Here is a 13,113-nt window from a genome sequence, read left to right on the forward strand (position 1 = left end):
ATTACTTTAATGTTCACATGGGAACATGTTTTTTTTTTTTAACTTCTGATTCATTTACATGCCACTACTGCATATCTTGAAGTTTTGTCTTCCTTCCCATGTAGTTTCTGTTTTGGCCTCTCTCTCTCTCTGCTCCACTTTTCATTATTTTCTTTCTCCTCACCCTCGATCTGGCCACGGTAGATGGCTGCCCATTTCTGAGTTGGGTTCAGCTGGAGGTTTCCTCTCAAAAGGAAGTTCTTCCTCCCCACTGTTGCCAAATGCTTGCTCACAGGGAATTGCCTAATTATTGGGGTTTTCCCTCTTTTTACAGATGCTTATTATAAAATGATGACAAATACTGATTATAAAGTATTTTCATAGCATTAATCCTCATACAGAAAATAATGCCACAAGAGCAATATGTATGTTAATACATCCATGTTGTTCATCACGTCTTCCTTCAAGATATGTTTTCTTTCTGTGAACTGAACTGAATTATAAGTAGTGATATGAGCCTTCTGAATTTACACCTAAAATGCTCTGTCTTTAATTTTGTATTGCCAGCAAAACCTCCTATTATCTTGAGCAGCAGAAGATGAAGTTACATGAAAAAGAAATCTTCCTATTAATAAGATAAACTGTCTCCATGTGCATGAATTGTTCAGTTACAGCTTATGTCACAACCCGGCTCATAGGAAGTGACAAACAAATGGGAGACCACACACAGGCTTTTAAAGACTGTGAGACATATTTAATGAAAATAAGGTAAAGCAACTTAAACACAATTTAAAGGATATAACAGCCATAACTGAAACTTCCTAATGAATATGACAAGTGCCAGAGAGAGCGTCAAAGCCAGCCACCACTGGTTCAGTCAAGGTGTCTTTATATACACTGGGACTGGCCTCTCAGGTGTGCTGCATCAATAATTGGGTCAGCTCCACCTACCTGCAAGAAACGGGTAAAAGAAAAAGCAAAACACAAGACCAGCCCACTGGCTGTCACACTTCCCCCCATAGAACAGGGTCTCACCCTGAATTGGCAACACATTTACATTATGAATATGCAACTAGAAGAACATGCATATATTAAATCCATAACATATACACACACACATGCAACCTCACTTTCAACACCTTTTGTATGCTCAAAAGTCATCTTCAGCTCAACTCCAACCTCAGCAACCTTGGTACCTAGGAGCAATTTAAGAGGAAGGAAAACAATACTGAAGAGGACATACTTCAAAGCATATGAGGCGTGAAGCTGCTGGTTACAAAGGGGCACGGGACAAAGCATCTGCCAAGACATTATCTTTGCCCTTAATGTGCTGGATATCCAAATTGTAAGGCTTCAAAAAGAGAGCCCACCGCATGAGCCTCTGATTTGGGTTCTGCAATGAGTTCAAGAAGGTGAGAGGGTTATGGTCAGAAAATACCTCAATAGTTGGGTTGCGGTCACGTGGTTCTGATGACGTGCGGAGGCAGCGCGATTTTTGAGTGGAGGGCGGAAGTAAACATGGAGGACACTGTGGAGAGTCAGGAGAGCAGCTATTGTGCAACTTTAGACCCCGTTTCTCGGGAGAGATATAAACAGATAGTTAAAAAATATATCGGACGTGATCCGTATTCTTTGAAAATGTCCGAATACACCACAGAAGTAAAGGATTTGCCTACTATCGAGGCTGTGGATATCACCAACTACTTGGTCCTCCAGACTTCTTACTACACTAGGCAGCAAATGAAAGCTTTCAAGAGTCTGGAGGCGTACAATTTTTTTGTCAGCGGGTGGGTCCACAACCTTGGAACAAAACGTCTCCGTGATGGATACAGTTTGGTGTTTGCAAGGGTGAGTGTTTGTTCTTATATTGCTTTATCTTAAACACGCTAACAGTTAGCGGTAGCGGCTTTAACGTCAACAAACATGCCACATCCTTAGGACTTCGTTAGAGTGACAGTTGTTTGTTTCAAGGTAAACCATTCTCAGCGGTCTAACGAGACACCTCTGAAGACTTGGGTAATTGCAAAGGAGGATGGAGAAGTGATTGCAGCTCATTGCAATTGTATGGCAGGGTTAGTAGCCTAATTAAGTACGATGTTATTGCAATGAGAACACACACACACACACACACACACACACACACACACACACACACACACACACACATATACGCATAGGGCACTGCTAGCATTTTGCAGGTGTACTTCAGTAGTAGTGGGGAGAGAGTGTTTTCTTTTAGCTAAGAATTCATCAGCTAAGAATTTGTGTGATTGCCTTAGATCCCTCATGACACTCAGATGCATTTTTCAGATAGAGGGTATATACAAAAAATATATTTATATGTTTCTCACCACAGAAACCTTACATTACGGATATCTTTACTTATCTGTGAAAGGAGACTGTCTGGAATCTGGCAATATAAGAACCATAGCAGTGTACAAAAACCTGTGGTGTGTGCCTGACGGTAATAAGTGCCACTTTTTCTTTTTTTCTGAATAAAATGGTATGGATTTACTCTGTGATTAAAAAATCACAAACATGTAATATGTAACTTGGACCATAATCATTACAGATAATGGCATCTTTTTCTCTTTGACATGATTCTTGTTTGTTTTACATCTCAGCACAATATCTTACCTGGATAAGTGAATGTCTCATTCACACTGAAGTCTTCTGGTTGTGGATTCTCAGCTGGAAGCTGCAGTTCGGGGTTCTCCACTGTCACTAGGCTCAAATCCGGGCTCTCAGCCGTCTGTTGCATATCCAAAATCGCCTCTGCACATCGATGCTGTTCTGCCTTAAGCTTCATTCTTTTCTCTCGTTTGAGAACTGATTCCGATCTGGGTTTTCGTTCGTAGCCGAGATTGACCGTCGGAGCCCAGTCCTCCGACTCTTCGTCATCCAAAGCACTTGGGCAGCCTATAGTCCCAATCAAGTCAATATTAGACTACTAACTTAAAAGCACTAAGTAAACGAGAATTTAACGACAACCTAATGCTAATAAGTTCGTTTGCAAACATAACATTACCTCTGACGAAGTGGTCGCTGCAGACACGGGCATTGGCAGACTCTGCTCCTCCCGACTGTAAACGTAAATTTAAAATCCATTTTTTCCTACGTTTTTCGGTTAGAATTTTCCATTTTTCTCCTCTTCGTTGGGCTATTTTTGGTACCCTAAAATACCGTTTATCAGTTTCTCTGGTCGACCTACTGGAGCATCCGTAAACACAACAGGACATAGGCATTTTGCGTACTGTCTGTCTGTGATTTTGCGCTTATCTTTTTCACTTCCGACCGCCAGTCAAATTTCGCGCTTTACGTCGACGTCACGTCTACGTCAAATGAAACCTAGCTATTGTCCGAGCAGAATCCAAATATACTCTGAAATGCCACAAGACCAAAATTAATTCCAAAGCTTCCTTTTCAATGACTGAATAATTCAGCTGATGGGAGTTGAACTTCTTGGAATAGAAACTAACTGGATGTTCAGTACCTTGCTTGCCAGCTTGGACTAGAACAGCACTTGCACCAATGTGGCTTGCATCCACATACAGCTTGAAGGGCTGATCCAGACGAGGTACTAAGAGCACAAGTTCTGAGCACAGTAAAGCTTTTATGACCAACAAACAAGGGGAAGCCCAGCTTGATGACGACGGCACTGCAATGTTGTTGTCCAACATGTAATGAACTTCCTTATCAATTATTTTCCTCTTTTCCTCAGAGACCCTGTAGGACCTCTGCCGGATTGGTTTTGCATCACCCACATCAATATCATGCTCTATCAAAGTTGTTTTAGAAGGTGTGTCTCTAAACAAGGTTGGATACTGTTACGGCCCTAGCAGGGCCTCCTCCTGAAGGTGCCTGTGTGGGCGTGTCCCACCACCTTCTGCCTGAGGTGCCACCTTTCCCTGTTACACAGCTGACTCACATCAGTAATTAAAAGTATTTAAGCCCAAGGAAAGGTGAGCTCTGGGCCAGAGTGCCAGTAGTGTGGTTACAGCTTGTGAGCTGAGTGGTTGTTGTGGTTTCAGCTAGTGAGCTGTGTTCTTGGTGGTTTTCAGCTAGTGAGCTGCTCTTTCTTTTTTGGCTTACGTTTTACTTTATCAACCAACGCCTGAGTTTTGTTTGTTTTCTTAAATGGTGATAGTGACTTGTCCGTCTCTTTTAGTTGAGCTACTTTAATAAAACTCTTTAATTGAACCGTTTTGCCTCCCTGACTCCTTTTTCTGACCTGGACACTTTTTTGTTACTTCCCCCTCACCGCCTAGACCCCTCAGGGGAACGTAACAAGGGTGGGGGCTCGTCTGGGATTGTTGAAAGGGGAGTTTTGAGTTGGAATTGGTTTTTGATTATCTTGCTTTGTTCACCTTTAGAGATTCAACTTCCCAGTTAAGTTAGGTGAGTGTCCAGCTGAGCTTAGTAAGTTCTTCCTTCGGGCACTCTTTTGTTGTTTTGCCTTTTTTATTTTCGGAGTAATCCTGGGCGGGGATTAGTTCCCTGTTGGGGGTAGGCAATTCAGGGCTCCGGTCGCTGAAGTTCTGCCTTTAAAGTTGCCTCGAGCCCAGCACGCTCCAGAAGATAGGTAAAGGTTGTTGTGCTTAGGAACTGGGTAAGGTGTGTGTGTGTGTGTGTGTGTGTGTGTGTGTGTGTGTGTGTGTGTGTGTGTCAAGAGGTAAGTTGGTCAGTTAAAGTAAGTTGTGTAGTTTTCTGTTACTTGTTCAGTAGTCGCTGAGTGAGTTGGCAGACGGGTGTGGTAGTGTCTTAATTAGGGTGTGTTTGCTAAGCCTTCTCCGCCCCCGAAATGGATGATACAGCTATCAGTGCACAGGTGTCTAGAAGCTCGTTTGTGGGCAATAACATCCACCTGGTTTCCGTTTTCTGTGAATCCAGTGTTGAGAGCTTCTTCAGTGTGTTTGAAAGCATAGCAACTGCATTACAGTGGCCTGAAGACGTGTGGGGGGTGATGTTGCTGTGTAAATTCACAGGTAAGGCTCAGGAAGCTTGCTCTGGTCTGTCTAGGCAGGACAGCCTAGTTTATGAAAAGATTAAAAGTGCCGTCCTCCAAGCCTATGAACTTGTGCCTGAGGCCTATAGACAGAATTTTCGAGGTTTGGAGTTGGCACAGGGTCAGTCCTACCTTGACTTTGCTCGGGAGAAGGCAAAGCTTTTTGGTAGGTGGTGCTCTGCAAGCCAGGTTAACAGTTTGGGGTCGTTACGTGAGCTCATGCTTGTGGAGGATTTTAAAAACTCTGTTCCTGAGTGTATTGCTCTTTATTTAAGTGAACAGAGGGCTACAACTTTACAGCAAGCTGCCACCCTGGCAGATGAGTTTAAGCTGACTCATAAAGCAAGTGCTGTAGGACATGATATCCATCTGCACCATAGCGCATTCTGGACAGGTAAGAGTGGGCCAGCTAACAAAGCAAATGCAGTTATGGTTTTAAGATCTAGGCCCAAACTGTGTTTCTTCTGTCACAAGCCTGGCCATGTGGTTGCCAATTGTGTCAAACTGGCACTCAAACAGAAAGCCCACTCAACGCAAAAAGGGCCTGCTTTGAGAAAAGTCAGTCGCGGTTCTCAAACCGACAAGGTTGCCCGACCTAGTAAAAGGCTACACTTGGAGCATAATTGCTCAGTAGTGTCATGTAGTCAGTGTAAGAGGCCAACTAACCCTGAGCTGCCGCTGGTTGACCATTTCTCCGGTCCTCAAAATGATTTGCGGGGAGAAAGTTCATGTTTAAAACCACCACTCAGACCTGCACCCCTTGCTAACAAACATGTCTGTGTTTCAGTAAAGCCTGCTAGCTGCCTGCTGGGTTCTCCACATGTGATGGTTCGAAGCCCTGGCTATCACATGGGACACTGTTTCGAGGGTCTGGGGCCACTCTCTGGAAATGTTGTGAACCCACTGAGATGGGATTGGCAGCTGCCGCAGGAAATGCCTAACCGTTGCTATGGGGTTTGGTAGGTGGAAAGCCTGCAATTTGTTGATGCGACGGTTACGGACTTGATTAGTTGTTTTGGTTATCGTAATTTGACAAACCATGGGTTTGTATTTATGGGAGGGGGTGTTACGGCCCTAGCAGGGCCTCCTCCTGAAGGTGCCTGTGTGGGCGTGTCCCACCACCTTCTGCCTGAGGTGCCACCTTTCCCTGTTACACAGCTGACTCACATCAGTAATTAAAAGTATTTAAGCCCAAGGAAAGGTGAGCTCTGGGCCAGAGTGCCAGTAGTGTGGTTACAGCTTGTGAGCTGAGTGGTTGTTGTGGTTTCAGCTAGTGAGCTGCTCTCTTTTTTGGCTTACGTTTTACTTTATCAACCAACGCCTGAGTTTTGTTTGTTTTCTTAAATGGTGATAGCGGCTTGTCCATCTCTTTTAGTTGAGCTACTTTAATAAAACTCTTTAATTGAACCGTTTTGCCTCCCTGACTCCTTTTTCTGACCTGGACACTTTTTGTTACTTCCCCCTCACCGCCTAGACCCCTCAGGGGAATGTAACAATACCTTTTAATTAATGCAGACAGTTCTGCACATTTGTCAGCAGGCAAATGGCCCAACAGCACATCCAAGTTCTGAAGAGTTTCTGAATTCTTCAGACGACCAAGCAATAAAGGATCATCAGGTGCTGCCACATCCTCCCCCCCCACAAACTTACTGCGCTATTGTACAAGCAGTCAACCCTGGACTCGATGCGGAAAGAGAAATGAGAGAGCCTGACAGACCGACGGATAAAGGACGAACATGATATGGTTTCAACAAATTAACATGGCAAAGTTGATTTCTTTTCCGGCGATCTGGGGTAGCAATCAGATAATTCTGTTCACACAGTTTCTGTACCACGGTGTAAGGCCCAGCAAACCGTGCCTGGAACGGTGACCCTGCAATTGGCAGTAAAGCTAAAACCTGGTCACCCTACTAAACTGCTGCTCTTCAGAACGCCGGTCATAAAAATATTTCATCTTCTGTTTGGCCAACTGACCTGCCACATACAGTCTGTGCCGAAAACCATTAACATAATCTATCAAGTTCACTGGTGGTTCACCTGACAACCACTTATCGCACAGCACTGTCAACGGTCCCCGAACTTTGTGGCCAAAGACCAAGTCATTTGGGCTAAACCCAGTACTCTCCTGGCACACTTCACACGCTGCCAACAGAAGCCACGGTAAACCTTCCTCCCAGTCACTCCTCATTTCGGTGCAATAGGCACGTAACAAGGACTTCGGTGTTTGATGGAAGCGCTCTAAAGCACCTTGGCTCTTTGGATGATAAGGAGAGGCTTTATCATGTACAATATTCAACAGCTTAAGAACTTGTGCAAATAGATGTGACGAAAAGTTTGATCCCTGGTCACTCCCACAGACTTAGCTGTGATGGTACGCAACGGATATGCAGCAGGATAAAGCGTAACCTGGCAGATTACAGTTAACAGATACTCCGAACCAGATTTTGATCTAGGAAGCGGGCCCACACAGTCAATGATCAAATGTTCAAATGGGTTACTCACAGCAGGGATGCGACAAAGTGGAGCAGGTTTAATAGACTGATTTGGCTTACCTACAATTTGGCAAGTATGGCAGGTCTTAATGTAAGCTGAAACATCACGCTTAAGACGTGGCCAAAAGAAGTAGCGCAAGATGTAATTATAAGTCTTCGTCACTCCCAAATGCCCATATTTGTCATGAGAACACTTCAACACCTCGTCACGGTATTTAGTTGGAACCACAATCTGGATAACTGGACTCCCAACACAGTCCAACCCTTGCGGAATCCACCTACGGACTAGTACCTCCTTCTGCAGAAAATAACCAGAGGCTGCACTTCTAGCGTCATCACTAGGTTGCACTTTGTGAAACAGCTCAGTCAGTGAAGCATCAGCACGCTGTGCCTGAATTAACTCTTGCTGGGAAATTGACAAATGTTCAGGAACAATCAAATCTGGTTCAACCTGACACTCTTCTGCTTGAGTTACAGGCTCTGCATCCCTTTTAGCTGCAGCCCTTGTAACAGCACAAGCTGCAAAGTCAGAAAAACCCTGTTCACACTCATGGGACTCATTCAGAACTCTAGATTTAACAGGTAAAGAATTGTCAGCCCAGACTCGATTTTCAGCCAAATCATTCCCCAAAATCACATGTACGCCCTCAAGTGGCAAAGCAGGACGAACACCAAGGCAGATGATATCATCCACAAAACTGCATGACAGCCTGACTTTATGCAATGGAGCACAGATAGTGGTTAAACCCATGCCTTGAACAAGCACACACTCACCAGTATCAGTAACCTGTGAAAATGGCAACACGGAAGCTAAGATAAAAGAATCCTTCGCTCCTGTGTCACGCAAAATCCTTACAGGAACTTTATGAACATCACCCGGGAGTGATACAAACCCATCGGACACAAAATCCTCAAACCCCGAATAGCTCTCCAAGTCAGACTTGGGCGAAACTGGCGTCTCCCAAGAGAGTACTGAAGTTTCCCGTGCAGGAATTGTAAGAGCCGCAGGCTTAACCTGTTTGCCTGTACGCGCCAACTTGCTTTTCAACAAGGGACATTCTGCTTTCCAGTGTCCATCGCCATGGCAGTAGTTGCATGCTTGACCAAACTTACTGGGCTTCACACCACCAATGGCCTTCGCAGGGTCCGATGACATAAACTTAGTTTGACCAAAAGCTCTAGCGGGAGCACCAACTGAAAAACAGTTTCTACCAACCTGCCTCTTATGTGCCAAGATATATTCATCTGCCAATTTAGCAGCGTCAGAAACGGTTGTCACTTCCCGTTCAGCAATATAAGTGGCAACCACAGGAGGAACACACTCTTTAAACTGCTCCAATACCATCAACTCACATAAATCCTGAAAAGTTGTCACTCTCAGTGCCGAACACCATCTGTTGAAGTGTTTAGTTAAATCCCTCACAAACTCTATATGCGACTGCTTATCAGACTTCCTCCATGATCTGAAACGTTGACGGTAAGCTTCTGGTACCAACTCATACGCCTTCAGAACTGCATCTTTAACAGTAGCAAAACTCCAACAATCAACTGCACTGAGTGCTGAATAAGCTTCCTGAGCCTTTCCAGTCAAAACAGACTGTAACATAATCACACAGTCAGCTTCTGGCCATCCTCTCAATTCGGCAATGCGTTCAAAAAGGGAGAAAAAGGCATCTGGCTCTCTTTCATCAAATTTCGGCACCAAGCGCAAATTATGCACGACATCAAAAGTTTCAACTCCTTGTGGAGAAGACTCTTTAGCCTCAACACCACCTGATAACTTGCCCGCCCTGATTAGGTCTAGCTGATACTGCTCTAGCTCCAACTTTTCCTTTTCTTTTTTTTTTTTCTTTTTTTTTTTTCTAAATGACATCAGAAACAGCAGTATGCGACATTACGTGATGGCAGAGCTTCAGTTCATCCTTTGTCATTTTTTTTTTTTTTTTTTTTAATAAATAGGACAGGGGGAATGAATGAGAGAAAGAGGGGGAGAGAAAGAAAGAAAACCAAAGGGGAGAAGAGACTGTGAGAAGGGGGGGGAAGAGAGAGAGAAAAAAAAAAAGAACTCCTGGGTCACCTGTATGGAGGAAAAACAAAAAACAAAAAACAAACAAAAAAAACAAACAGAGGAGACAGCAAACAACAAAGAGCAACATAATAATAGAGAAAACAAAGCACCATCACAATAAACTAGCTAGTCATAGATATCAATATTTACTAAATAATAAACGATATTGTGCAGCACGCAAGATAGACAGCGCACAGTGTGCTTTGAGGCAGCAGCCAAGAAAGCTTTAGTCCGCGTCTGTGAATACCCATGTGTGCATACCTGTGTGGATCAGCATGCTTGCATTCCAAAGGTTTCTCCATGTAATGATCTGCTAGGGAGTGTGGGGGGGCCACAGCCCTGTCCTCCAGGGTGTGAAGCGGGTATGGAGGAGATCAAAACTCCAGACATCCAGAGGCCCCCAGAACACAAGAGACCATGGAAGACCAACAGAGGGGCAGCCGCGCCACTGTTCCAGTAAGAGCTGAGGAGAGTCCCAGATGAGGGCTCGCCCAGCAGCCGCGGAGCAGAAGTCAGGGGGAGTTGCAGTGACGCGCCCGTGAGCTCCGCCGGCCCCCAGCTGTGCCTGAGTGACCGAGCCCCAGGCCGAGAGGCCGGGGGCACCCCACCTCCAAAGGGGCCCGAGCGAGCCCCAGGCCCCAGGCCCCGACAAGCGGCCGCCAAGGAGTGAGCCGGTGTGTACCCGGACGCCCACCCCCAGACACAAAGAACCACCAACGCACCGACACCTGAGGGAGTCCGCCACCGGCAGGGGAAGTGGTGGTGGGTGGAGATAGGCCTCCAAACCTTGGAGGGCCTGAGGTGTCCCCAGAGAGGTGGCGTCTGATACCCAACCTGACATATAGACACAGACATACAGGCACACACAGACACAAACATCCATTCCCACCCTCATGCTCTCATATGCACTCACTCCACACTCAACCAACGTGGAGACAGACATAAAGAGACGCTGTACACACAATCACACTCCCCAAGCGTACTCTACAAACCGGGTCTAGGTACCCTTGCCCCTGGAGGGGGGAATTGCACCCAGACCCAGGTGGTGTTACCCTTTTCCCTGCGGTGGGGAGAGGCAGACCACCCCGACTCCGCAGCAGCAGGGAGGCCCCACACCCCAGACCGCAGTCGGACGGCCAACTCCTCCTACTAGCCCTCCCGCTCCAGCAGGCCGCAGAGAATGGGGGTGGGAGAAGACTCCAAACCTCCCTCCACCCGCTCATTGTAGTGTTGATGCATATGTGTTCTAAGGTGCAATTAAAACCCAGGAGGGCTTTAAACTTTTCCTTTTCTAAAGAATGCCTTACACAGTCTTTCTCAATGCTCAGCTTGTCTCTTTCCATTTGTAAGAGTAACAACTCCTTTTGCTGCTCAAAAGACAAAGCAACGGCAGTTGAGACCACAGACTGATCAACCTCAGCCGCTAAGGTTTTCATTTTACCTGGCAACACGCCTTTCTTTACTAATACAGCCTTCAACACTCCTTTAATCTCATCTTTCAACCGTTTATCTCCAACGTCGACATCATAATGTTCAGCAAGTTTCAAGAGTTGTTCTTTAGTACAACTATTCAAGAGTTCCTCCGATGGAGACTGAACAAAAGCATCAACAGTAGCCATAACAGCAAAGTATTGATTCTCGACATGCAATTGAAAACAGCACTTTCCCACTAACTGCCTAACCAAAATCTACTTAACTAAAGCCTAGTCTTCATGCAGTTACTTACGGTGGGTACTTATGCACTAAAAACCGCCAGAAAGAGAAAGGCAACTGCACAAACAGCGACCCCCTCAATCCTGGGGACGTGCTCCCGAGACAACTGCTCTAACCGTGTTCACCGCAACAGAAATTTCAGTGAATGATTCTCGAGAGAAACACTCCTTCAACCTAACAGGGAAAGCACTGATTTTAATGATTCAATAATCAACACAGCTCATACGCTCCAAAGTTGACACAAGACAGCACATCAACACTAACTCCAGTAAACTTAAGTCTACAGCAAACAACAGTATTAACATGACTGCCTCCACTCAATCTGCCTAACCAAATGGCCTCCCAAACAATACACAGCAGACCCAGAATATCAAAGCACCACAAATAACCAAACTGATCAGCAATCAACTCAATAATTGCCTACAAGGCAAGTCCTAGCCAAGACACAACTAGACAAGCAGCTGCAAACAGACCAGCTCTCAATCAAATGTTAGAAAGCTTACCAAACCAGGATAATTGCACAGACGATCCCGGGCGAGCCGCCATTTGTCACAACCCGGCTCATAGGAAGTGACAAACAAATGGGAGACCACACACAGGTTTTTAAAGACTGTAAGACATATTTAATGAAAATAAGGTAAAGCAACTTAAACACAATTTAAAGGACATAACAGCCATAACTGAAACTTCCTAATGAACATGACAAGTGCCAGAGAGAGCGTCAAAGCCAGCCACCACTGGTTCAGTCAAGGTGTCTTTATATACACTGGGACTGGCCTCTCAGGTGTGCTGCATCAATAATTGGGTCAGCTCCACCTACCTGCAAGAAACAGGTAAAAGAAAAAGCAAAACACAAGGCCAGCCCACTGGCCGTCACACTTAGTAACAATAAATACCTTTTTTTTAAAACATGGCCTTATCATGTTAAAGGGGCAGAATTTAGTGCATGATCTGATCAAAAAGGGATATAGTGAAATTTATGTGTCCTTGTCAGTGCTGCTGCGACCTTGGTGACAAACAGTTGTGGTTGGAAGTTTCCATACACTCATCATGGGCATAAAAGTCATGGTAATTCGGGGCTTTTAATGATTTCTTTGAAGTGTTCTTTTTCCAGAATGCGATGATTGTAAAGCATACAACTTTATTGACATTATTTAGGATTTTCTCTAATACACATGGTCAAGTATACATAGAGGCTCAAATGTATACATACACTCACTTAAATTGTTTATTAAGTGCTGTGAAAAGTTCTACAATGTATTTTAACTTGATCTATCTATCGAGGCCTATTATGTCTGGTAGTTTCTCTTTGTCAGCATTAAAATAATTTGTTTGACAGCATTCATTGGACTGACCAATACTCAAAAGAATTGGAAGGTCCAAGGAATTCAATGAAGGTCTAAGAAGGATAATTGCAGATTTACACAATTTGGGAAGATTCTTTGTAGCCATTTCTAAACAACTGCAGATTCCAATGTCATTATTACAAATAGTTGTACTTACTCACAAGTTATTCTGATGTCTCACGTCTTTAACGAGGTCTGGTAGAAGACCACAAGCGTCACCCTCAGATGAGAGGAAATTAGTTGGGATGTTCAGAAACAACCCAGATTCAAGCCTACCATGAACTTTATACTGATGGAACACCCGGGAATCTGACCAGTTGTTAGAAGCTTGTTAATGGCTACCAACAATATCTGATGAAGGTGTAACTAGTTAACGGACATTTAACATTACTGGGGCTACACAGTGGCGCAAAAAAGTATTTAGTCAGCCATCAATTGTGCAAGTTCTCCCACTTAAAAAGATGAGAGAGGCCTGTAATTTTCATCATAGGTATACCTCAACTGTGAGAA

At 44.7% G+C, this 13,113-nt stretch overlaps 2 protein-coding genes across 5 annotated transcripts in view; one reads left to right on the top strand and one right to left on the bottom strand.

Moving 5' to 3' along the window:
- Positions 1-13,113, top strand: part of ift80 (intraflagellar transport 80 homolog (Chlamydomonas)) — a 56,199-nt gene that overhangs the window by 33,723 nt on the left and 9,363 nt on the right. The gene's annotated exons all lie outside the window — the stretch shown is intronic.
- LOC146654178 (uncharacterized) lies at positions 902-3,331 on the bottom strand. Of its 2 annotated transcripts, XM_085380923.1 has the most exons (3): positions 3,008-3,331; positions 2,617-2,898; positions 902-930 (listed from the first exon to the last, which is right to left on the bottom strand). In XM_085380923.1, the coding sequence occupies exons 1-3, from the start codon at positions 3,222-3,224 to the stop codon at positions 917-919; spliced, it is 513 nt and encodes a 170-aa protein (XP_085237049.1). In that variant the 5' UTR covers positions 3,225-3,331; the 3' UTR covers positions 902-916. The 2 variants fall into 2 exon arrangements, with proteins under 2 accessions (XP_085237049.1, XP_085237048.1); XM_085380922.1 differs by lacking the exon at positions 902-930 and having other exon boundaries at positions 2,466-2,898; positions 3,008-3,311.

The sequence above is a fragment of the Rhamphochromis longiceps genome, linkage group LG14 (assembly GCF_057381845.1).
Source record: "Rhamphochromis longiceps isolate RC_006_pf linkage group LG14, R_longiceps_female_GT1.1, whole genome shotgun sequence".
NCBI classification, from domain to species: domain Eukaryota; kingdom Metazoa; phylum Chordata; class Actinopteri; order Cichliformes; family Cichlidae; genus Rhamphochromis; species Rhamphochromis longiceps.

Bases quoted from the DNA above. Each gene is read 5' to 3' on its own strand.
- LOC146654178 (XM_085380922.1), bottom strand. From the start codon at position 3,224: ATGCCTATGTCCTGTTGTGTTTACGGATGCTCCAGTAGGTCGACCAGA. The intron at 2,899-3,007 runs GTAATGTTATGT...TTGGGACTATAG, and splicing joins CAGCGACCACTTCGTCAGAG to GCTGCCCAAGTGCTTTGGAT.